Genomic DNA, 26,833 nt, shown 5'->3' on the forward strand with positions numbered 1-26,833 from the left:
ATGTTCCTGCCTAACCCGTGTGATTCAGAGATATTATTTGTACTAAACAAAAAGATGCCGCTCTTAACGGTAGAGTTAATGATAAAGCGATTTAAAAAATGAAACGAACGTAATTTCTAAATCTGCTGTAATAACCAAGAAGCTTAATTTAACTGCTATTCAAAATCGTCAACAATAAATTTTTTACGGCTGTAATAGTTGATAAGATTTGTAGAGAATTGCACGTGCCATGGCTATTTATAGTATCATACTGTCAGAAAGTTGGTCTCGGCACGGCGAATGTGCACGCTTCAGTGGTAGTCTCGAACTATCAGCGGTGGACTGTATTTCTGTGAGTACATGGGTCACCCTAATATAGTGTCCCCCCAGGCCACCACCCAGCCAAGGTGAAAATTTCGAAAATTAAATGGTCGCAAACATGTTTTCCAGCTATTTCAGCCCACGAGTACAATATACCGGTACATGTAATATATAATAATATATATGGAAAATGGACAGTGAGTATAAACTGGAATAGGCCATCTCTCAATCAAGTCACATGACAAACAAAGCTGCTTAAAATAGATTTTTACAGTCTAAGAGAGATTTGAAGCAAACTTTTGATAGATATTAGTTTTAGTATGTTTTAAGTCCAAATGTATCATCAAATCACACAGTCTGTACAATACGTACATGTGTCAAGGAACCTTTAAATTAATTTGGGCTACAAGCAGTGCTTGATTTAAATTTGGGGAGTCCCAAATACAAAACTTCCTATTGACAGAATTTTCCGTTTGATTTTGGGAATTAATATGTATGCCACTACAGAATACTTGTGGGCCATGTTTATAATTTTAGGAGAGAGTCAACCTTTAACTCAGAACTTTCCAGGTTATAACTCATAATGACCAACTGTAAATGTCTATTAAAACTAGAAAACAGTTATGTTCTAATCTAATAATATCTCAGCTGGGGAAGAAGATTGATTGTTAAGACATTATTTAGGACAACGACAACAGTGGGATGTCTTTTCAAATATTTTACAAAATTCATTCATCTGTGACTGCATGTATGTGGTTACTATAATATCAGACCACACAGTCTCTTCTCTACTGATTATCTCTCTTACTTTTTATAAAAGAACAGTATCTTACATGGCTATCTACAATAAGTGACCTTTCACACATTACAAATGACCGCTGATTGACAAGGTGGGGATTATTTACATAGACAAGTATCCTCTTCAAGTGTCACCCCTTAATGTTTACAATGTCTATAAAACAAGAACCTACCAGCATTTATAGTAAATTAGACGCTCCTCATGAATAAATTGTAACTTAGTCCCAAAGCAAGATTAAATGTCCTCGTAAAGATGCATGATTCTATTAAACCAATTTCTAAATAATATACATTATCAAAGAGCCATCATGGTTCAACTGATTTCAAACAAGATCATACCGGCATATAATATATTTAAAATAATTTACATTTTATACAAAGTAGATACTGAATCAGCAGAACTATTTTCAGACTGATATTTCTTTTAATTATTTGCAAGGGATTAAAAATCTATCAAATGACCATATTACACAACATTGCCTTGGCCATTACAACATTACAAAAGAGATCCCATTGATTCAAATTTCTTCAAGCTTTGCACTTAAAATTAACATCAAAAAACACTCCCAAGGATTGGGAGCGAAAAACCTCATTACGTGGTTAATGAAGTGTGGAGAGAAAATGATCTACGTGTATGTTCTACCTATAGATCTGTAACTGTAATTTTATACAATGTGAGTAAAATGGGATAAAAAAACAGAAAACAATCCACAAACCAGTTATTTGCCTCAAGGGATTGATGCTAACTGTAGATAAACTAGTAGAAACAGTTTTAAAAACAAGATATATTTTAATACTGTAGTCTACTGGTTTATATGTGGGAGTGTTCACATTGTATGCATCGGTATACTATTACATGTAACACCACCGATGTATAGATATATCACAAATTACCAAAAAATCTTATCTTTTCCTTGCAATTATTTTGATTTTAAACATTCTAAACAGGAAGATTGATCTTACAGTAAATATCTTTTTAAAATGATATTCAGTGTCTAATGCAGCCACGGAAGCTTTATTGGAGAATTTATAATTAAAAAGTCCACAAGCTCTAATTTCTAAAATTTATTGAATGTTGCCTTGAGTTGTCCATAGTACTTTCAATTTTGATTGCTACAATGTCGGCTATAAGTTTCTAGAAAGGATCTGACAGTCCATCAAATCTAATATTCTCCAACAAGCAGATAATTGGATTATCCTGGATCTCTGACAGAAAACAATATCTCACCACCATGCCATTCTACCAATTTCTCCCAGTAACTTGCTTTCACTTAACTATAAATGATCTACACATATTGAAAACGGTAGTAGGTCATGCCATTTTCAAATTCTTTTATTTTTCGTCTATAAGGAATACATCACGCTCAGTGGAGAAGACATTGAAATTAATCTACAGTACACACAACACACAATGTGCAGAACATCTAATTAGTTAATAAAATAATTAACAAATTATGGATTTAACTTTAAGAGATATCAATAAGAACATGGTCTAAAATTTCCCCTGGGTTTTAATAATCAGTTTTCCTTTATCAAAAAATTTACCTACTGAACTTTCCAGACATGATGTTTTCTAACATAAACAAAGTTTACCAGCAATACAAAAATTTCTATGGTTAGATAGAGAACAGGATTTCTTCTACCTGCAGATATTAACAAAGCTCAAACTAGACATCTAAATTAGATTTAGCATTCACTGTATACATTTAAGTTCTGTGTATAATATCTTTGATTTTCTTAAGTTTAGATAATGCACTACATGTATAAGAGTATCAAAGATGGGTATGTGCTCAGAACTCTGGGACAAGAATCATGCAATGTTAGCATTTCACATTCTGTAAACATGATTTTCTTTACAATGTATTTTTTTGTTTGATAATTCCAGCCCTGAAATCTAATAATAGACATACATCATGCAAATTCACTTTAATAAACTTCTCCACTTTTATTGAAAATGCCTTATATTTATTTCTGAAATATTGTGACCGAATATGTACATTACCGTAATTGACAATCACTTTATAGTACATGTATGCATACATTGTAGATGCATTTAAATTACATGTAGTCATGTGTACGCACATAATATGCCATCTTAACATTAACAATCACATAATATATTGATCTCTACATTGTTATTTTTTTAAAGGTAGTTTTCACCTTAACAATTTATTTAATTATGCCACATGCAACTTGGACCATATGTGAATATTTCTTGTGAGGTGTTCATTTGTGGATTTGGAATTTTGTGCAGAGTTGTATGTTCTTTTATAATGTCCATTATCTATTTGGTGTGTCTGTGGCAGTTTATTTTTCATCATCCTATTCTTATTAGTTGATAATGGTTGGGATGTGATGGCTGAGGAGAAGATTAGAAACAATACTCTCCTGATGTTGATGTAACGGATAAAATTCAAACTGAACATTGAGAATCCATGATAAACAAACTTTAACACAAAATAATTTAGAAAGTTATGGATGCTGCAAATGCAGTGTTTGATAATCTGGAATCAGACAAACCCCAGTTGAATATACAGTAACCTCTGATGTTTCTCAATCCCTTTCAATTTTTGAATACATTATTGTTAAAAAAAAAAAAAAAAGAATCAACCCGACATGGTTCCCAAATATACATGTAAGCTAATTATTACAGGTACTATGTACAAGGATTGCACAGTGTATTGTGGGTAATGTCAATTCAATGTGTAATGCATTTGTGAAAGTTTGTTCACCGCTGTCAAAAAATCATTTGGCACTGCCGGCAAAATCATTGGGTAAATGTATTTTCAAGAAAACCGTCTTACTATATAGACCTAGACTGAAAATGTTGAATGAACATAATGATGACAAGTTTTGAATCAGGAATCTTGCAGATGACTGCATTTCAGTGTGTTTGTAAAATATAACTGAAAAACACTTTGCCTTTTCAATCTTTGCTATTTTGTACTAAGAGACTAGACTTAGAGCCAATATACTGCAGTAAATTGAGGCAATTTTAAATTCTCCCAATGCTTCCCCAGCCCAATTTCAAAATCATTGGGTAAATGTATTTTCAAGAAAACCGTCTTACTATATAGACCTAGACTGAAAATGTTGAATGAACATAATGATGACAAGTTTTGAATCAGGAATCTTGCAGATGACTGCATTTCAGTGTGTTTGTAAAATATAACTGAAAAACACTTTGCCTTTTCAATCTTTGCTATTTTGTACTAAGAGACTAGACTTAGAGCCAATATACTGCAGTAAATTGAGGCAATTTTAAATTCTCCCAATGCTTCCCCAGCCCAATTTCAAAAACATGTCCAAAACTGCTTGGGTCTGGGTTTGCATGGGGTGTTATGACTGTCATTGTGTAACAATAAAAACTTGTAACAGAATAGTGTTAAGGACTGGCTTCTAACTAAAGATAATGTGCAAAATATAAAAATTATTGTGATAAAACTTTGTAAAAGTGTGAACGAGTTAACATCTGTGACTGTGGGTGGGCGAATTGTCAACTTGTAGGCCTAATAATGTGGACGAGTTTGGTGTCAATTTGAAAGCAATATCCGTGTTATGTACCTGTTAGGTAATTTTAACAAGACGGTGGCACGGGCGGACCCACAAGCTGTCCTAGTCTGACCGTATTCGAATAACATTGTTACAAAACTGTCGTGAACGACAGTCACACGGCACAGTGTCAGTAGCAGGCACTTCAGTTCAGTCACTGACAGTTACGTGAAATTCAGTTTGCAGCTTTTCATTGCAAGCTTTAACCTTCTTGAAACATTTCATTAACGATCTAAGATACCCATAAAATATTAAGAACACTTACTTTGACTAGATTCCGTTGATATAGTTAATAATATAAAAATAAGCCCCTTGACTGTCAAACTTTCCGCCATCTTTTCACATCTTCACTGTAAACTAGTACAACGCCGTCTAGCGGTACATTACCAGCCAGGGTCTAATGATCATAATGCACAGGGAAAGATCGGTGTCTTTGATGTGTAGCCGTTGTCACTGTTGATGACTCACGCACGTGCGTTCGTCTCGAGATTTTATCAATCGATACACGCAATTTGTCAAGAATTATGTAAGATCAGCAAGAAAAAAAATTCAACGGATGATTCTGGCGGTAAAAATACGACTCGATTAGTATGCTATTTAGCCTATAGGCGCCCCTTCATTGATTTTTCGTTATCTGTAAGCTATTTCTATTCTAACGAAAATAATTATACAGGCATTACAGAATCAAGTTGATATTTTTGTCCTTTCGGTTTTCAAAATAATGGATAATTTAATAAATAAAAAAAGAATCAAACTAACGACAAATAAAATTTAAAAAAAACTAATATATAAAAAAAATAACAAAATAACAAAACTATCTGAAAACCAACTGAATGTTGTTTGTCATTGATCGGTTTTTCTGAGTAAAAAAAAAAACACAACAAAATGTAGCCTACTGACTGAAACAACAATATAAGAATTTTAACAAAATCACCAATAAATAAATTACATATTATTCTTTATTTTTAAAGTAATGATGCGGCTTTACTTCGTTGAAATAGTGCTAAATGTCGTGGCTTACAGATCTAGCTGTATGACAGAAAGACCATCGGGAAACGTCAATTGACAGTCTCAGTATAGCAAAACGGGTCAACAACCAGCACTAGCGTCTTACTATATAATACCAATACCTGGTACCTATCTTCTGCATTGTTGTCAAAATTATTTTTATTATTTATTTCCTCAACACCCCATATTGAAACCGTTAAAGCGATAATTTCATATTTTCTAAGAAAGTCAAAACATAATTATTTCTATGTCTTTTGGTCAATAGGTTGTCAACACACTATTATACGATCATGGGCATTATTTCCCACCATTAAAAATCATTGACACAGGAAATAATAACACAATTACCTCCCTTGTTTTCCTATTACCTCCATGGAATAGCTATGTTCAAACGTTTGAATTTAAGCTAAAAATGATATTTTTGCCAATTTCTCAGCTGGCAATAGTGAATTATAGGATTAATAGGATTATTCTTTAACAAGGTAGAACTGTTTATGGATACCTTTTATTTTAAGGCTTTATTTTAATAAATTTTAAAAATATAAAAATATGAAATTGTAACTTTAAACTATATAGCAAATGAAGTGAAACGGGGTTAAAGGTCCTTATACCATGTGCAACTGGGCTAATTAAGACAGCATTCGCCATGCAGGTGGTATAACGAGAGAAATGTTTTTTCTTCGGATAGCAGCGGTTCGAAATCTGTCTACATTTTTTCGAATTTTCCGGGGTTTTCTTATGTACACGGTTGAACCTCGGCTTTTCATCTCAACGACTAGATAGATATACACCTCCCTTGTCAACACTACAGTTACTCCCCTATACCAAATTGGAAACGGTTTATACAAGTATCTCGAAATCCGCAGTTGTCTCACAGGGAAATTGCCCCACTGCCCTTACATTTTTGCCGACTGTTCTTTAAAAACTATTTCAACAGTATATCCTTATAAGCCTTCGGGTCTGTGATGTTCAACGGATAACTCTTTTAGACGAAATGAAAGGGTTTAACGTCCTACTGTTTTGCTCCAACTGGGATAATTGATAATACGCCATGTATGCAGTGTGCTATGAGGGATATTTTGCCCGTATTGGCTACGTTTTTTAGAATCCCAACTGCCAAGGGTTTTATTTTTACGTGCACGCCAATGTGTATAACGGGGCCTCGGTTTTTCGTCTCACCGAAGATTATTCGTTGTCCCCTGGCAGGCCCTCTGCCCTACACCACTGACAAGTGGGAACCACGCAGGAAAATCCCGATGAACTTTATCGGCCAGTGCAGGGAGCGAACACAGGACTTCCTAGAGTCTACCGAGCCAACGTCCTACCCACTGAGCCACCGTGGCTCCCTCTTTTATATGAAACTGGATTTGAGACTTTTGTTCGGAATAGTTAAAGTGCACCAAATTAGTATCTAGTATTCTAAGTTGCATTCTGATCGAATGGGGGTTTAAATGGTAACCGGAGCAGAAGATGCCATATTTCATCGTTTAAGCACCCGAATTTCGCAAATAATTCGAAGGGGGGTTTCCGGAGTGAGAAAACAACACCCCTGGCTCCACAACCCGAAAAGGCACCTTCCGGGGCCACCGACTCTACGTCACGTACGAAAAGTAATTTAAGACGTTAAACCCCATTTTTAGTTCATTTCACAAAATCTGCTGCTTGGTAGAGCTTTATTGACGTTTGGGCATGTGCGTATTTAAGGGGGTGTGGTGTCGAGGGGGGGGGGGGCGCCCGCCCTCCCTATGAGACATATTGTAAACGCCCCTAATAAGCAATTCATAATATGAACTTTTTGTTAACTTGAATAAAACTGCTTTCCAGCGAGATAACGATCGGCGAACATCTCATCATGGTCTACCGGGGCGCTCAGTGTTATTAATTTTATACATTTTATTACGCCTTTTGTTGACATTAATTGTGGGATAGGATTGTGGATGGCGCCCTATAAATTGGGACCGACTCCCTCCCGCTCCTCCTCCCCATTCACAACTTCTCCGCTATACTGCATTTGATATTATCCGCCAAATGCACACGAACATTACGCCCAGTCAGTACTCCAACTCATTTTATTCGGTCCTGAGAACAATTACAAAATATTAATCTAAGTTTTTGGTATGGTGAACATTTTAATATTCCGCTGAGACATTACATGTGACTTTTTCTATTTGAGTTAAGTCAGTAGAAGTATTTTGAATATCATTATCGGTAAAAGGACTTTATATAATTTACCTTTTAAATTTATTTTAAAAGAGCATTTAATAGACAGCGGTAATTATGCGGTAACTATTGCACCTTTTCTCAAAATTAATGGTACTCATTTCTTTATTATTAAATATCATCAATTCCAAGACAAAATTGTACAGAAAACGTAGTTGAAAAGTAACGTAAAGGCTTTGAAAAGCTTTAAATTGTCCTGCATTCCGTGATACGGAAAATCGCTATAATTTGACTAGTTAATGGACACTGTTCGAGAAAGCGCTGATGTTTTTTTTTATGTCATTATATTGTAAAAGTAATATCCAAGAAGCCACGTAGGAGAAAAACGAGTTTGCTAGTAGAAATGAAGGACTCCATTCGGTAGCTAAAGCACACTCGATAGACCAATGTTTTTAGTACATGTGCCCATGCGATAGTTTGAATGATGTCCAAATTTTGAGGCAAACACCCACCACCGTTAACTGTCTTTTCAGTTTTGAACGAAAAAAGGGTGCATAATTCTGTCATGGACATATTACTCATAAATACAGGTCACAATTCTATATTATTACTGAGCGACGTTTCGAGCTTCTCTAGTCATTATCAAGCAATGATAAAATATGAAAATATAACAAGACAATATATACATGTACACAACAATACTTGGTTAATGCTGATCAACCAGAGATACGGCATCTTCAACGCAGCGGGTGAGGTGACCCTTGGGTACTCTCCAAAGCAAGCAAAAGCTTAGTTCGTGAAAGGTCCCTAACTAAGTTAGGTCTTCTTTGGGTACATGTAATTAAAGGACAATATTGGTGTCAGTCATTATTACATATATGTGATAGAACTGGTTAAACACATTCCAAATATAATTTTAACACAGAGATCATTGCAACGATAGATGCGCTATGAAGCGTTCAAGAAAGGGAAGTGACGAACGCAAAAGGAAAACACGAGTTATCCCTCTCTATATAACTGACTGAAGTGACGAGTGATAACAGATTCACGGGCGAATTTCTACTCACTAGTAATTGCTTAGAAGACCAAAAGTTGTTATATCAGACTGTGTGAGGATATCTGACAATTCAAAAAAATAATCGACTCTCACTAGATAAGAGAAAACGAGAAAAATAGAAAAAGTCCGTGCATTACCATGTTTTTATAAAGTATAAAATGAATAAAAAAACAAGGGAATATACGGGCTATTTCTATTTTTTCTCGTTGTCCCTTATCTAGTGGCATTCAATTACTTCTTGAATTGTCAGATATCCTCTCACAGTCTCACATAACAACTTTTGGTCTTCGAAGGAATTATTAGTGAGCAGAAATTCGCCCGTGTATCTGTTATTACCCGTCACTTACGTCAGTTATATAGAAGGATAACTCGCATCTATCGTCGCAATGATCTCTGTATTAAAATTATATTTCGAACGTATTTAGCAAGTTCTATCACATATGGTTGGTCAGCATTAACCAAGTATTGCTGTGTACATGTATATGTGTCTTGTTATATTTTCATATTTTATCATTGTTTGATAATGACTAGAGAAGTCTAATCGAAACGTCGCTCAGTAAAAAGCAGTAATTGTATTCTATAGAATTGTGACCTGTATATTCCAGCTCAATTACTAAATGCCATTGAAACAATTTATCAGACATATTACTCGTAGCGTTTGGATCCGATACAATCTCTTTGTGTTATTTACTTCGAGAAATACATGTAAACGTCATAAATTTATATCAACTATCCCAACATACACTAAGACTTTAAAATGAATAACAACAGAAGATACACTGGAAGAAATTTATATTTTATAAGATACATTAAAACTGCAATCTGATAACAAAAAAATTAACACGATAATATAGGCTTGGGTAATTTTTAATGGGAGCTCAAAAGAGTTACTTCCCTTCATCTCTATACGCTTTGAAATAAGGAAATGTCGGAAATTCGTCATATTTTCTAGAAATGTAGAACAGAATACCAAATAATTAAATATATTTTTCCATATCAAGATTACTCCCTACATAGCATCCACATATTTTTGGAACCACAAAACACTTTAATTGCACCGACTCGATTAATTCTAAATTCCGTTTGAGCTATTACATAAATAAATTTGAATATTAGAGAATTAATAATATCCATGCTTCCCATGATGATTGTTGTAGTTAGTTTCATCATCCCACCAAGGACTCAGATCTAAATCAGGTAGACTATCGCATGAAACTTCTGGATTTCTGAAAATATAACAATAATTATGGGCTACCAGGATTTATAAGTCCGATAAAATGTGAAGCTGAAATTTGGAAAATCATGGTAGAAGCTGCAATCATTGTCTACATTTGTTTCGATAGTTCAAACTTTCATGTTGGAGTACATGTATATTGTCGTCAACCTGTTCGCCCGTTCGTCTGTTGGCCGTCCTATGCTCTTTTTATTTATTATAACATACATTATATCCAATATTCAATAACAAATGACAGAAATGCTAATACAAACATGCCGATTAAAAATAAAATAGTCAACAAAATAGTAAACTGTGTCCGGGTAGTCAGAGCACTATATTCTCTTTCCACAATCTGCCAAATATATTGTATTCTTTCTGACTCCGCGATCCGGGTAGGTTACGTGATTGTCCACCGGTCACGTAGTCAAAATTTTACTTGATCGTATAAAAACATATAAAAATTACCTTTTAAGCATTTGAATATTCTATAGTATAAATCTATATAGCTTACCCATCTGTTACAGTACGGAATGGATTCCTCTGTATGCTATCTAAACCGATTTCGTCACAGAGAACTTTAGATAGAGTTACTCGTTTGAGTGATTCAAGTTGATCTGCAAAACATATAAAACGGGAAATTAATAATTAATACAAAAACACAATGCTACCAAACGAGATTATAGATATAAATTTTAAGGCCTGTTAGTTTTGATCATTATTATTATTATTATTATTATTAAAATCATATTGTTATCTCACCTGATGTAAACCCTCGTTTACGATCCTTGGTTTCATGCCAAAAACTATCGCCAAATTTTAGATCTTTAAATTGTTGAGCCAAAATACAAGTGAAGGTTGGACCTAGCTGAGAACCCCTGAGTGGTGGTTCAGCTAAACCTCCTGCAAATACATCAATGTCATCTACACTCCTGTAATAGTAACATATGTAATAATAACAAATGCAACTATCATCCTGTAATAATAACAAATACATCTATCAACCTGTAATAATAACACACACACACACACACACACACACATATATATATATATATATATATATATATATATATATATATATATATATATATATATATATATATATCATGCTGTAATAATAACAAATGGATCTATATCAACCAGTAATAATAACAAATACATCTACATCATCTGCAGTCCTGTAATAATAACAAACACATCTACACCATCTGCAGTCCTGTAATAATAACAAATAGATCTATGTCAACCAGTAATGATAACAAATAATAATATACATATAACTCTATTATCTACTCTTTATGAATAGGGAGTTTGTGTTCCAACAATTATCGCTTCAGTTCTTTCGTTATTTAACTTAGATAAAGAAATGAAATGAAATGGGGATTAACGTCCTACTGTTTTGCTCCGAACTGGGCTAATGAAGACGGGCATACCCCATACAGTGTGCTATGAGGGATCTTTTACGTGCACGCCAATGTGTACACGGGACGTCGGTTCTGCATCACTGACAAAGGGGAACCACGCCACTTAGATAAAGAGCTGACAGTTCTCACTATAGATAAGTCAAATTACTTCAGTCTAAGCCGAGAAATACTCATTTTAAAAACATTGTAGCCTCGATTGTCATTGCTGCCGCTGTGACGAAAATAAAAGTCCCGATTATCCATTTTTGTAATTAATCATCAATGGCTGTTGAACGGTATAGGTCGAATTCAAATCTAATGAAAATCGAAAGCATCAGATGGCACCGAGAGTCGATTATGGTCTTGGCATGGGAATAAATATGTAATTAATAGTTTATATAACATTTCAGGCCCAAAGAAAGAGCTGCAATAGGCAGATTTAGCTCTTGTTATTCATTCAGTGAGTCATAAATGGCATCTTGTTCAAACCCACCTATTAATTGTTTATCATCAGCATACGAGTACTTGTTTATATGAAAACGGTGTCTATAACATGCCCAGACGTTTTTTGGCTAGTACAAACAATACTGTTCCGAAAATGGATCCCCGGGGCACCCCACAGTTAAGCTTTACAAATTTAGTCTCCTGTTGTCTGTCAGTAAGATAAGAGCAGCACTGCGCGGGGTGTGTGCAAGACAATCATAACCGTCTCATGATCAGTAACATATATAACTATATCATCTACAAATATAGCCATCACCGTTCTGCAATAATAACATATACACCTATCATCTACACTCCTATGAGAATAACAAATCAATATACATATATACCACCTACACCCCCTTAAGTAATAAATATGTACCTGTATATTTTAGCCATATCAGGCCCTGCTGATCCTAACTGCCGAGAATAGAATGACTTAACTCGACGCAACTTGCATAATTTCCTGAAAGCGTTATAAGGAGGTAACCCATGATCCCTTCCTCTTTGTATATTGAATGAAGCTAAATCAAAAGACAGATCATCCACTTCAAACAAATGATCTGTAATTTCTTCTGTTAGGAAACGATCTACCGTTTCACTTGGATTAGATAAGACACTCTTAACCAAAGCTTTCAGCTTTTCAAATACAAATTTAGGATTGTTGAACAATTTTCGAGAGAGGACCTTTTCGCCATCAATGACTAAGAAATTGGGAATCAAAGAATGACCAAATCTGAAAGCTGCCGTGGCAAAAACACTGGCTATACTGGGATCAATGTTGATGTTATATTTATAGTTTCCGTCTTTCAGTTTGTATTTTCGTAAAGTTCTTTTATTGAATATTTCTGGCAGGAATTCGAGGTAAGTAATTCTCTGTAAACAGAAAGAAATGTCATTTAGATTCTAAATGAATATACATAACAGTGTTTTCTCGAACGTTTACTCAACACATGTCGGGTCATTTTGAGAATAACATGGACAATAATTATGCAATAAGTTGTGTGCAAACGTCTTTAGCAGTGGGTGGCGCGTGTGTGTGGGTGTGTGTGTGTGTGTGTGTGTGTGTGTGTGTGGGGGGGGGGTAATCCACGGAAAACCCACAAGGTTAGGCAGGTGGCACAATAACAGACCTGATAATCTAAAGCGTTAGGCGCCCCCACTCTTTTTCGGTTTCGTTATTATAAACATTGCGGACAATAGTTAATTTTTTTCGGTTTAAAGATACATTATGTAAAATTTAGTTAAAGAGCTGGACGTTCTTGCTATAATAGTTCAAAAATAGATGATGCAAAATGTATATATTGAAAATTTCATTCAAATTACTTTATTCTGAGCCACTTATCGCTGTCTTTAGTTCTGACAAGATGTATGTATTGATTGTGTTTTATCGTAACCACAGTACTGGTATATTTGAGGTTTAGGATCGCTTTCCCAATTTTAAATTAAATCATTAAATGGCCAAATCATTCTAAACTAGTTAAAATCTCGCGTTGATTACGGTCTTGTCATGTTAAAGGGACATTAGGTAAGATTACACAAAGAGCTGACAGTTCTCACTATAATAGTTAAAAAATAGATAATGAAAAGAGAATATGCTGAAAATGTCAGTCAAATTACTTCACTCGGAACCGACATAATAAAGAGATTCAATTTTAGGCTAGCCTTGATCGTCATTACTACCGTTGGTACGATAATAAAGAAAGTCTCAGTTATCCATTTTAACGTTAAATCATCCATCACAAAACGTATTCAAATCCACTAAATATCGGAGGCTAACGATGGCATCGAGAGTTGATTATGATCTTTATAAGTTAATTAATGTCTAATTAATAATTTAGATAATATTTAAGACCTAACGAAAGAGCTGCAATAGGCAGATTTAGCTCTCGCATAATGTATGTTTAATAAATGTCTAATTAATAATTTATATAAAATTTAAGGTCTAAAGAAAGACATGCAATGGCCAAAATTAGCTCTTGAATAATGTATCTTTAATCCATGCTGAATTGAAGACTTATAATAAGGTCTGGATTCAATCGTATCCCAAAATGCGATGGAAAAACTCATTAGAAAGAACACATTTAAATTTATATACTGTAAACGCGATACACGACATAGCTATAGACATAACTTTTAAAGAAAGAGTTCGAATTAGATTTTTAAAAAAGAAAACAGGACTGTGACAAACCCCCGTTTATTGATTTTCATATAAATACAAATAAACCTGCTGTAATGTATGGGTACCTGTAAAATAGCGCCAACGATTTTTCTAGTTTCTTGATATAGTCGCTCATCATCCCAATCCGTATTGTCATCCAATTTTTGTACAATAGTATTATGTAACCTTACAAATGTTGTATGTAAAGCAGTCAAACCAGGGAACACATGCACTCGATCATCCCCTTAAAATAGTACAAGACAAGAATAACGCATAGAATAATATAACACGACCAATCTCGAAAAAGTAATCGACTCCCACATAACACAGTTTCAAACTTAAGATAATAAAATTCTGAACTACCCAAAACAGATATTGAATTCCTAAAATTTAATATATTTTATTTTTATATAATTACATAATATATTACTTTTGAAAAGTTTAAAAAAAAATTAATATTTTTTTGCCTAGAAAAAGCAATATAGTTTTCATAAAAGAATTAATATAGTTTTTCCTAAAAAAAATTAATGTAATATTTTGACCAAATTTAATGTTATATTTTGACCAAATTTAATGTAATATTTTGACCAAATGTAATATTTTGACCAAATTTAATATTTTGACCAAATTTAATATGATATTTTGACAAAATTTAATATGATATTTTGACAAAATTTAATATAATATTTTGACAAAAATTAATATAATATTTTGACAAAATTTAACATAATATATTTGATACAAAATAAAATATTTGATACAAAATAAAATATTTGATACAAAATAAAATATTTGATACAAAAATAAAATATTTGATAAAAAATACAATATTTAAAAAAAATACAATATTTAAAAAAAATACAATATTTAAAAAAAATACAATATTTAAAAAAGAAATTAAATATTTAAAAAAATATATATATATATTTTATGGAAAATATAATATTTTATGAAAATTAAATACAATATCTTATGAAATTTAAAAAAAAATGCAGAGAAATATGTGTAACTACCTGCAGCAAAACAGAAATTATCTTCCTCGATGCAGTCTTTGCTATTTCCTTTTGGTAGTAAATTATTATCAGATACTTTCATTCTTCCTGAAATTGTGTACATTTCCTGAAGAGGCATACCAACTTTCATGATACAACTTGAATGGAGTAACGACAATAATATTTCTATCATTTGACATTTTCTAAATAACATTTTTAACGAATACAGGCATTTTTTTAAGGAACGACTACAGGGCTGGTCTCGAAGAAGGATACAATTCCTTTGTATACGATAAATTTTTATCTTTATTTAATTCGAAAACAATTTGATTTGGTTAGTTATTTCTTTTGCGAGATGTTTAATTACTTTACCACATTGCACTTTGTACGTCTATTACCGCTGTTACGAAATAACAGTGAAAGTAAATCTTTGTTTGCCTCTTTTCTACCCGAAACAAATTCCCAAACTGTCACTCTTCAAAAAAAAAATAGGGGATATTGAAATGAAAATACCTATGCAGGTTGTGATATGACAAATAGTCATGGACACTTGACATGCTTTGAGTGTATGTTCACAGATGAATAACTTATCGCCCCAACAGAACCACTGAGCTGCATGTGCGACACGCAATAACGCCATACACGTGGGAGGGGTTCATTGTCAAATTTGACACTTCAAGGAAGGGTTGATGAAAACTGCCGCTTGCTGGTTTATCCTAACCATGTTTGCTGTCCTATCGATTCTTGCATAAGATTTTTTACTGTTTAGCGTATCTTTGCTTTAGTGTGTTACGTTTAATTTGATCGGGAGACGTGTTCGTCGACGTCAACGTCAACCGGCAACCCTGCAAGAAGTGGCCGTGGCACTGCAAGAGGTGTGGGTCAGATTGGACGGTTGATTAGGAGCATGCCACGACGAATTGCTGAATGTCTGAGGATTGGTGGAGCAATTACTCACTATTAAGACAAAAATCAAAAAAGCCCATATGAACTGTTTATGCTCATGTGTAGGCAATTGGCCTGTTATTAACATACACTGGTTACCTCTAATAAAAACAGTATTGCATTTCCGCAGTTTTGTATTGTTTGTGAATATCCCCTACTTTTTGTGAAGAGTATATAAATTGGATTCGATAATAATTCCAACGTGAACGCAGTCGATGGGAACTCAGAAATAAAGATAAAAGTATTAACTTAAGCTTCTCACCATCTTCACCCCTTAATCTTTCCTCTGTCTCTTCATCACTACCATATACACTTGAACCATCAACAAAAGCTGTTAACAGATTCTGTTGTTCTCTTGGATTTTCTTCGTCTAAAATATGTTAAGAAAACCAAACTACATACAACTACATACGGCCATACGGCACTGATCACAGTTCATGCTTAAGGGACAATTGTATAACTTGGGATTGCTTAATAGTTCCTGATCAAAATTAAATGAAATTATTCATTTTCCTAAAATCTGTTATTGTTGGACATGTGGTTACAGTGGGATTCATCTTGTTTTAATAAGCCTACTCTACAGATAACCCCACCCCAATGCATAATAACGAGCGGCTGGTTAGCAATTGACAACAACTCGCGGTAGTATATATGAATTTAATCGATACAAAGACTATTTGCAAATCAACTTTTGCTATTAGCCGATGTTTTAATGAAGAAGAGAGTCACGGTGGCAAGCCAGGAGGTCGCGGGTTAGCTCCCGGTGTTGGCCGTGAAAGTACATCGGGATTTGCCAGCGTGGTTTCCTCTTGTCAGTGGTGCAGGATGGAGGGCCTGATAAGGACAGCTGTCTAGTCGTTCGGATGGGGCGAAAAAAAGTCCCGTAAAAGATCCCTTGACAGTTGGAATTCGATATAAGAGCAGGTCATATATAGCACCGCTGTCCGGGCAAAATTCCCCCCATAGCATACTGTATGGCGTATGTCCGTCTTCATTAGCCCAGTCGGGAACGAATAGTTGGACGGTAAACCCTATTTCATTTCATTTCAATAAAGAAAGTATGGAGCCACGTCCAGGTGATTCTCTCTTTACAATGCTGCTTCCAGTTCTTTTAAATTCTGTAAAAGGGGGTCAATGGCTAGTATTCCCAGGCTAATGACATCGCAATATGTGTTTCTAGGGATTCAGATCCGGACCCCGGGCTTGCCATGGCAATGTCTTCTCAGCATTGTTTTTAAGGTAATCAGGCCTTGTGGCGAGTGCGTTATTGACTCCTGTGCCGTATTGCTAAACGTCATGTCAGACGAATTCGCAGATAGGCATGAGCAACCTTTGATGACAGGAAACGGAGATTAACGTTCTACATTTCTGCACTGACTGGACTGACGAAGACGGAACTTTGCAGGTTCTTATGGAAGCAAGGCATGTATACTTCGAGCGGTTTCTCAACAGATATATATACGGAGGCTTGAGACGGCAACTCCTTGCAAGGGCTGGCGTCCTATTAGGCGAAGCAGCGCCCTATTTTCGCATTACAACTGTGTGTTGTCTGGAACTTGGACGGTCCTTCACAACATTAGTATGTCCATGTTTCCGAACTGACGATCCTGTGATAGAAGCCCAGTTGACGGCTATAGCCTTGAAGGACATTCCCCGAATGAATGAATAGCCATTACCATAAAATAATCATTCAAACCTATTTTCTCTTCAACAGATCGGGAACGAAGAAATTCTATACAATTCCTTTTAAAGAACCTGTCTGGAGGAATCTGAACAATCGGTATCGGGAAACATTGACCAGAGCTGTAAACAATAGAGAGAGTTAACGTTCGCCTTATTATCTTGATTTTTTTTTATTTCAGTTGTACAGGAAACGACAAGCATTAATAATGTGGGCGCATGAAAGAACTCGATTCTGGTTTCGTATTTTGTCAACTCAAAATTCTATGAAGTTGCTTGATTTGTATTTACATGTTGATCCATATGTATAATAGGTTTTCACAAGATACTAAAACTGTGTCCAGTTTGTGTAGTTCAGATAAAACTGTACAGCTATGATTAATTAATGTAAAAGTGGTAGATAATATGATAGACAATATCTTACCAACTTGAAACGTCTGGATGGAGTCCATTTTCCTGTATGTCCTCACAACACGGAGTTTGTGTATCAGCTGTAATAGAATTTGTGTATTTTTTTTAGTAAACTTTGGCAAGAGAAACTACTGGGAATATGTCAAACTCCATCTCCACAAAAATACATGTGCAAAATATAAAAATTGTACATGCATACATGTACATCTTTTTGAGAAATGCTCAGAGGGTAAGTGTGATAAATGAAATACAGCACCATATGCCATTCTGAAACGACGCCCACCTCTCTAACTATACGAACTCCGTAATCATGAGTAGAATAAACACTATAGAAATCGGGAAAAAAACTTACGTTGTTCTATAGCAGCGGCTGTTAAATCATGGTCTAAGAATTGTCCCCACTGCATAAGCATCACTGTACTCCTCGAATTCACGTTCTTAGCTGGATGTACAACAACACTAACAGTTCTTGCACTTGGTAATAAGGGTTTATCAAGCAGAGTTTTGTACCAATCCCACCAATAATCAAAGAATCTTTTACCACTGCCCAAAGATTCTTTACGTTTGTAACCTCCTTTAGGAAAATGAATATCATATGGAAATCCGAAACCTTGTGTTGATCTAATCCTCGGTAAGCAGATACCTAAAGACGAAACAGTTTAATTAATGTTTGAAAATTTGTTTCAATTTAAAACAGGTCGACATAAAACGTCCATGTCATTGTTATTTTTCCTTTCGTTCGTTTAACGTCCGCAAGTTCGGCTGCAATTAGTTCACATGGTTTTCAGTTTATTAGTGCATGAACATTGGACCGAGAAAGTTCATCCAGATTTTCCGGCACGGTTACCCCTTGTCAGTGGTACAGAATAGATAGTCTGGCAAGGGACAACGTCGTTCAGATGGGACCAATAACCAGGTCCCGTGTACATATTGGCATGCACGTAAAAGATCCCTTGAGAATTGGAATTCGATATGAAAGTAGGCCGTAGTGCCGCTGGCCGGGCAAAACCCCTTTCATAGCACACTGCATGGCGTATGCCCGTCTTCATTAGCCCGGTCAGGAGCAGACCAGTAGGACGTTAAACCCCATTTCATTTCATTTTATTTAGTACAAGAACCCCCCACCCCCACCCCTTTCTAAAGGTACTATTATCTCGTCATTTGATTGTTTTCAACGGTTCATGACGAACCTGTTGACTTCGGGTTATACAAATGTTACTCGATTCGAAAACCGAATTATTTAATGCAGTAGATACCAAAAAGTTACAAAAATATAGTACAATCTTTAGACCTATTATTCCCTGCTAAACAATACAGTTTGAACTTCTGTCATCTTTAGAAGCCACGTAGGGTATACTACATTAAAAAAAACTCCAGCCCAACAATGTTCTTTAATTGATGCATGACTGAGTTGATTACTTACCATCTTGATATTGAGGATAAACATATCGTTTATATCTTTCAAATGATTTACCCTGTGTTGGTCGTCTTATATTATTACAATAACCAGTAATATTTCTGTAAAGTCGATCGGAGTCTGGGCAAGGAGAATCAAAATCAGTATCAGCACCACCATCAAAATCGGCATCTGCAGCATCACCAGCAAACCCACCAAAACCAAAGAATTGGTTGAAACTATAAAGATTGGTTTTTAGAGAAGTAAATTATTCCATTAGGATACAAATCAATAGTCGTTAGATACATGTCACTTTATTTTGCAATTCGTGATAATATAATTAGTAACATCAGTTTTGTATTTTGTAAAAGTAATTAATTACAACAACTTCTGTATTCTGAAGAGCGTCGCCCCCAAGAATAATAAGAATAGCAACAACATGATTGATATAGCTCTTGCGGACTAGTTCCTGACCCAAAAATCAGAGGGGAAAAAATAAATCAATGAGATATTACCTCCTTGGACCTATAGTTGATATTTCTACTGTAGTCTCTCTCTGTTTATAATCCCTCTTCATGGCTGACAATTGAGCTTGGTACATGGTGAGTGACATGACGTAATCATTGTCTTCAATAAAAAAAAGTGTTTAGCAATAACAAAGTTACTAATTCCAAAAGATGTGATGTAACGCTCCTACCCTTTTGGAGATTGCGGCTACAACCCACACTGAAAAGTTCGTTCACATAATTCGTTCAAAAATGAAGAGACTCAAATTCTCAGATTCTTCGATCCACTGGAATCTAGATGCACCGAGTGTATCAACATCGTCGTCTCCAGAAATCAACTGGAGCCGTTCAATCATAAGTTTAACACAAATATGATGCAAGTCTTACAAGTACCCAACATGAAATATAAGATTGACGTTAGTTTTCTAAATAACCGCCTATCCAGTAAACAGGTTATTGGTTCAGCTCTTGTTTTATCATTTTAAAAAAAAAAAAAAATGAGGGATCAGTTAAGCTAAGACCAAAACAGATCTGAGCTGTAACATTTGGATTCCGTACGTATACAGACCGGGAGGCTCAGTGGCGGATCATGGCGAGGGCAACTGAGGCAAATGCCTCGGGGCCGGGCCCCGACGGGATGCGGCGACTTTGTGACTATTGTTTTTGTTATTTTGTAGAAAAAAAAGAAGACACATGTTTTATAAATCGCGAAACATATTGGTCGACTATTAGGTAGGGGAACCCAAAGGGCATCGGTCAGAAAAAAATTGGTACAACGATTCCACGTTGGGTGGGTTGGCAGCGGCATTTCCGCAGTTTTGTATTGTTTCTGAATATCCCCTGCTTTTGTTTTGAAGAGTATAGCTCAAAAATAGACAATGAAAAATGAATACATCGAAAATTTCTCTCAAATCAGAGTTATCAGTGTTTGAATTTTTCACCAGAAGTAGTGTACATGTTTATTATCGTACTTGACAATCGTTAAATCTCGCGAGTGTTGAGTGTAGGCTTTATTCTGGATGAAGTTATCAGTATTTAAAGTTTTAGCAAGATAGTCTCGATTGTCAAGTACCGTTACTACAATAACAAGTCTCGATTACCCATTTTAGAGTTATATTTTAAATGCAACGAGTGTTCTTATCCATTCAATATCTAAACCATCTGATGGTGTAGAGAGTTGATTATGGACTTGCCATGTGAATAACTGTCGAAATTATAATATTATGTACTAGCAGGATACCCGGCTTCGCTCGGGGGTCATAACTCCGAAACCGGAAGTGGTAGACTAACGCCACCTGGCCTATGTTACTCCCCTGTCCGAGCTACTCCTATACCCCAAATTTCAGACTCGGGGCAGAACTAGTGTAGCCGCCAACCCCGAACAGACAGACAGACAGAAAGACAGACAGACAAACGACAGTCACATATATATATAGTTAGATAGATAGATGACATATAAACAATAGGCGTACGGGCCTAATGAATATTGGGGTATTCAATTGTGCACCCATTGGGTTTAGCGACACACTTGTCAATTCATTCAAATATAACCCCGTTTTTATTAGAAATGAAATGGGGTTTAACGTCCTACTGTTCTGCTCCTATACTGGGCTAATGAAGACGGGAGTTTTCATTAGCCCAGTCGGAGTAGAACAGTAGGACCTTAAACCCCATTTCATTTCATTTCGATTCATTCTTATGATTAAAGCTGAACTCCGGTTACAAAAATACTGAAATAATTAAATAAAAAAAAAAGTTAACGCCTCCAAGCCGCCATACTTGTTTCTAATTTGTGAAATAAATATGGCGGACATGGAGGCTTATGACCTGGAAAGGTTAGCCGATCTCACTTCCAGTTTGTTTCTTGTCAGCTAGCTGTACACACCCGGCCTTATTCTCCACACACGCTTTACTGATTGCTCTATTGTTTCCCAACAGTATACCAAATTATTGAAGATTGCAAAATGTCTGATCAGGTAAGCCTGTAAATAATTATATGAACTGTGTCTACTACTATATAGCCTAAAAGCTTTACCTAAAACAAAAGATGCAAAAAGATGGTTTACCCCAACCTGAAGAAGACAATAGTTTGTGCAGGTGATTTGTGCAGCTGTGTAAAGCTCAGGCTATATAGTAGTAGACGCAGTTCATATAATTTACTCACCTGCACAAACTATTGTCTTCTTCATGGTTGTAAATTTCAGGTTGGGGTAAGCCATCTGTTTGCATCTTTTGTTTTAGAGTAAAGCTTAGGCTATATAGTAGTAGACGCAGTTCATATAATTATTTACAACCTGATCAGACATTTCGCAATCTTCAATAATTTGGTATACTGTTGGGAAACAATAGAGCAATCGGTGAAGCGTGTGTAGAGAAAAAGGCCGGATATGTACAGCTAGCTGACAAGAAACAAACTGGAAGTGAGATCGGCTAACCTTTCCAGGTCATAAGCCTCCATGTCCGCCATATTTATTTCACAAATTGGAAACAAGTATGGCCTCTTGGGGGCATTAACTTTTTTTTGTTTAATTATTTCGGTATTTTTGTAACCGGAGTTCAGCTTTAAACATCAACATAATCACTCGGTAAATCAACTGCCAGTCTTTATCTTCATTGGAGCAATTTTGAAACAAACCTCTCGTTTCCCTTTTTAAATCAAATAAGGGTTATGTTGCATTTACCGTAAATAGCTCATATAATATATTTTACAAAGAAATATAATATATTTTACAAAGAAATATAATATATTTTACAAAGAAATATAATATATTTTACAAAGAAATAGAATATATTTTAAAAAGAAATAGAATATATTTTAAAAAGAAATAGAATATATTTTAAAAAGAAATAGAATATATTTTAAAGAAATAGAATATATTTTACAAAGAAATAGAATATATTTTACCAATAAAGTTTTCCAAACCTCGAAAATAACATTTTTCTTTTAGTTCGAATTAACATATATACCTGTAAACGCAATATAAGATGCATGCTGCCATGGCAAATTCTCATAAATTTTGCGTAGGAACTGAGAAAGTCAGGGTACCAATTGCAAAAACAAATGACACTGTATAAGCAGTAAATATCATACCCCCCCCACCCCAGGGATAAAAGAAAAAAATCCCGTACCTCTATTCTTATGCCGAGCTTGCACGACTGAACCAAGCATCACCGCACAAGCTGCAAGAATAAAGCATCTTGCAGACGTCATCTCTACAAACTGGAATGAAAAAGATAATGTAAGATTTGATCATATTGTCACTGTATTATTATGTAGCCGTTCCTCCGAAGTACAAGTCAAGACACACATACACACACACATACCTCAAAAGATAATTGCTACATGTCAGCTGAATAGACAATGACGTCCAGAACCATTCTCAAATCCTCGTTCCTTTCTATTGTTTTTTTTAGTGGTTTCGATTTCCCGGTTGTACGTGATAAGACGTAGGGTCGCCTTTCCAACCTCGTGGGGTTTCTCCGGGTCCTCCGGTTTCCTCCCACTGGTAATCAATCAGTCAAATGTATCTCGGGTTCATCTTTTGTGATGGATTATCGGCGGTAGAAAACCAATGACCCCTGTCTGAGTGCCTGTACCCTTGATAATTTTTGTATGGTTGTTTTTTTTTTTGCCTTTTCTCCAAGGTAATTTTTTCGCGTGGTGTGTGAGCAGTGGTTTGTCCGACAAAGAAATCTGACAGTGGTCGACAAATAATTTATAATGTGCGATGGTCTGAATTTGAACTTGAAATGAAATATAATGGGGTTTAGCGTCTTAACGATTGGGATAATGAAGAAGGTCATACGCTATGCAGTGTGCTATGAGGGGTATTTTGCTAAAAGACAGCAGTACGATACAGCCTATTCTTATGTCGAATTCCAACTGTCTGTGGTTCTTTTGCCTGCCCGCCAGCGTGTATACGGGACCTCGATGATTTTTCGTCACACCCAAACGACTATACGTTATCCCCTGCCAGGCCCTGCGTCCAGCACCACTCACAACGGGGGACTACGTCGAATGAACATTCTCGGCAAACACGCAGGTTAGCGAGCCAACGTCTTAAGAAACACATTATCAGAACACATTTTTTTATGCGAATCAATCATTTACAGCTCCCCCCCCCCCCAAAAAAAAAAAAATGATTTTGTCCCATATATATGTGTTTTATGGATAGTTTATATTAATTGATTATATATATATATATATTTCTGATAATATATATATATATATATTTATATTATCAGAAATGTACTAAAGGAATTACCTACCTTAGAGCCTAGCACCAAATGTGTGTATATATTTATATTATCAGAAATGTACTAAAGGAATTACCTACCTTAGAGCCTAGCACCAAATGTGCAAAAAAACGGGAGAAATTACATTTATGCTCAGAGATACACGTACAAATTGACAAGTGTCGCGTCACCTTTCGACAGTTGATGGATAGTGTATCTCATAAAAATACATTCTTAACACATTCAAAGCAGAACAGTGGGCTGTTAAACACCATTTCATTTGATTTCTTTAAAGAAAGAATACAACGAGTAAGTTTAAGTTACAAGCGGTGAGATTAATATAAATAGTCCATGTCAGATTCTATTCTACCCAAGATGGCTTTTAATTATTGCAGTGGCGGATACAAATGTTTCCAAAGGGTGGGGGAATGGGTTCTATATGCAAGATTCCAAGAAAATAACAATGTACAGTCTACCAACATTTTGGTCAATAAAACGCAGTTTGTAACATTTTATTCCGTTTCATATGCGAAATTGTCCAGTAGACTACAATTAAACGGCAGAAAACGAAGTTGGTAAATGGTTCGATATTCATGGTAAATGGACAGCGACTTACAACACCAACAATCTCTTTTTAGATTCTCCCTCAATCAGGTCACGTGACAAGACTGTTCTTAAAACAGATTCTTGTCTCACGGGTAGTTAAGTTTCTTGCGATTAACTTCAGATCACTATACCCGAGGACAGACTTTTTGTACCTGTATTTGGATATTTGGAGACACACGTTTATGTCAATTCCCATATCTATATTGGAGTTTATATGCCATTAAGCGTTTAAACCAATATTTGTTACATTAATTGTGTGCTGTAATTCATGTTGCTGTATTGTTATCTGAGAATATAGTAATATCAACAACCAGCAAGAGTCATGCTTTTATTTATTATCCACCAGCATAGAGAGAGAAATGGGGGTTAAAGTCCACTCGACACAAACTAGGTCATTTCGGGACTAACATATGGTTCAATTTTATTTCAATAATTCGCTTGCGCAAAGGGGTCTTTAGCAGTGGTAGGAATCCGGAAGACCCGGGAAAACCCACGAGGTTGGACATGCGACCCAATTTAAAAATATGATCAGAATGATCGTATTAACTAGAAGTCATAGTCTGTATAATATCAACTGAGAAAGTTGTACAAAAATGTTTCTAATTTCAAGATAAATCGTATTCATCAATTAATAATTGTCCATTTCACTTGTAAAATATACAAAGTTCAACATATTTTCATCCCACAGAAATACCAATGTGAAAGCATAGAGCCACCAAAGCACAGATTATCAGCGTTCGACAATTAATTGTCCATTTCACTTTAATTGCGATGTTGCTAAGATTATCCTATTTTCAACCAAAACAAAGAACTGCTTTGTGGTATTTTGAATTTTACTGGGGGGATTTTACCGGTAGATGTTTACTGGGGGGATTATTAGCGGTAAATTAAAATATTGGGCCATAGTTTAGGATAATGCTTAACTTTGATAGAAGGTAATGTAACTTGTCTCGAAGTGCACAAATGTCAAATTAAGAATAATAAAAAAAAAATCATATCATTTGGAATTTATGTAATGGAAAGTTTATTTCAGGATTTTTAATGTCTTTATGCTCAATCAACGTCACAATATTACTTTATTCTGGCAGAATGACAAATGATGTTTGACAATAACATATCGAATGACCTTGAAAATAATAAATTATTTTGTACTCAAATGGGATGAAAATAGACAATAAAACAAAAAATAAAAATCCAAAACTTGCATTATGTTATATAACTTGGATTCAAATGTTATATAAACTATTATTTAAACAGTTATTCACATGACAAGCCTGCAACCAACACCTGTAAAATGTTGATTGTCAAGTACCGTTTCTACGACAATAAACATAAATACAATGCACAATGCATAGGGTGGTGTAGCTATGTATATATCCAAAAATATTAGCACAGCTGAAGAGCTGCACCACTTTGTAAAATGTCCATTTAAATATAAATCTAATGAATGTTATAGTAAGCAACAAGAATTAATCGATAATATATCGTACTTTTTAGTCACTAATAGTTTGAATAACCTAAATAACATATTTCTTTAAATTCGTACTTTTCAGTTTATTATAGCGTGAACTAATTATTTATATTTAAAACAACATTGTTTCCCCTTGTCAATGGGGCAGCAGGGGGTGGGGGTGTCATGGGCAGCGTCTAGTTATTCGGTTGGGATATGAAATTGAGGCCCCATGTACACGTTGGCGTGCGCGTAAAAGAACTATTGGTAACTGGAATTCGAAATAACGAATACACCGTAACGTCGCTGTTTGGGCCAATGCATGGCGTGTGTACATCTTCATTAACCCGGTCGATAATAATAATAATAATCAATTTGTATAGCGCTGAGTGCTTCAGCTAACAGCTGCTCCACGGCGCTCTTCATAATTAAAATAAATACAATGTAAAACAAATAGTTCTAAAACATTAAAA

At 35.1% G+C, this 26,833-nt stretch overlaps 2 protein-coding genes across 4 annotated transcripts in view; both read right to left on the reverse strand.

Moving 5' to 3' along the window:
- The window catches only part of LOC126817730 (receptor-type tyrosine-protein phosphatase T), a 46,316-nt gene extending 41,212 nt beyond the window's left edge, over window positions 1-5,104 (reverse strand). For all 3 annotated transcript variants that reach the window (XM_050544857.2, XM_050544856.2, XM_056100362.1), the window contains exon 1: window positions 4,916-5,104. In XM_050544857.2, the coding sequence (XP_050400814.1) occupies window positions 4,916-4,985 (70 nt within the window). In that variant the 5' untranslated portion in view covers window positions 4,986-5,104. The remainder of the gene's footprint in view (window positions 1-4,915) is intronic.
- Window positions 5,105-9,819: 4,715 nt separating this feature from the next.
- Window positions 9,820-23,276, reverse strand: LOC126817735 (chorion peroxidase). Its single transcript, XM_050544868.2, has 13 exons — window positions 23,198-23,276; window positions 20,078-20,189; window positions 19,590-19,801; window positions 18,519-18,809; window positions 18,180-18,246; window positions 17,772-17,878; window positions 16,338-16,445; window positions 15,152-15,238; window positions 14,225-14,382; window positions 12,360-12,853; window positions 10,851-11,020; window positions 10,603-10,705; window positions 9,820-10,101 (listed from the first exon to the last, which is right to left on the reverse strand). The coding sequence occupies exons 1-13, from the start codon at window positions 23,235-23,237 to the stop codon at window positions 9,996-9,998; spliced, it is 2,055 nt and encodes a 684-aa protein (XP_050400825.1). The 5' UTR covers window positions 23,238-23,276; the 3' UTR covers window positions 9,820-9,995.
- Window positions 23,277-26,833: the final 3,557 nt, after the last annotated feature.

The sequence above is a fragment of the Patella vulgata genome, chromosome 4, assembly GCF_932274485.2.
Source record: "Patella vulgata chromosome 4, xgPatVulg1.2, whole genome shotgun sequence".
Lineage (NCBI taxonomy): Eukaryota > Metazoa > Mollusca > Gastropoda > Patellidae > Patella > Patella vulgata.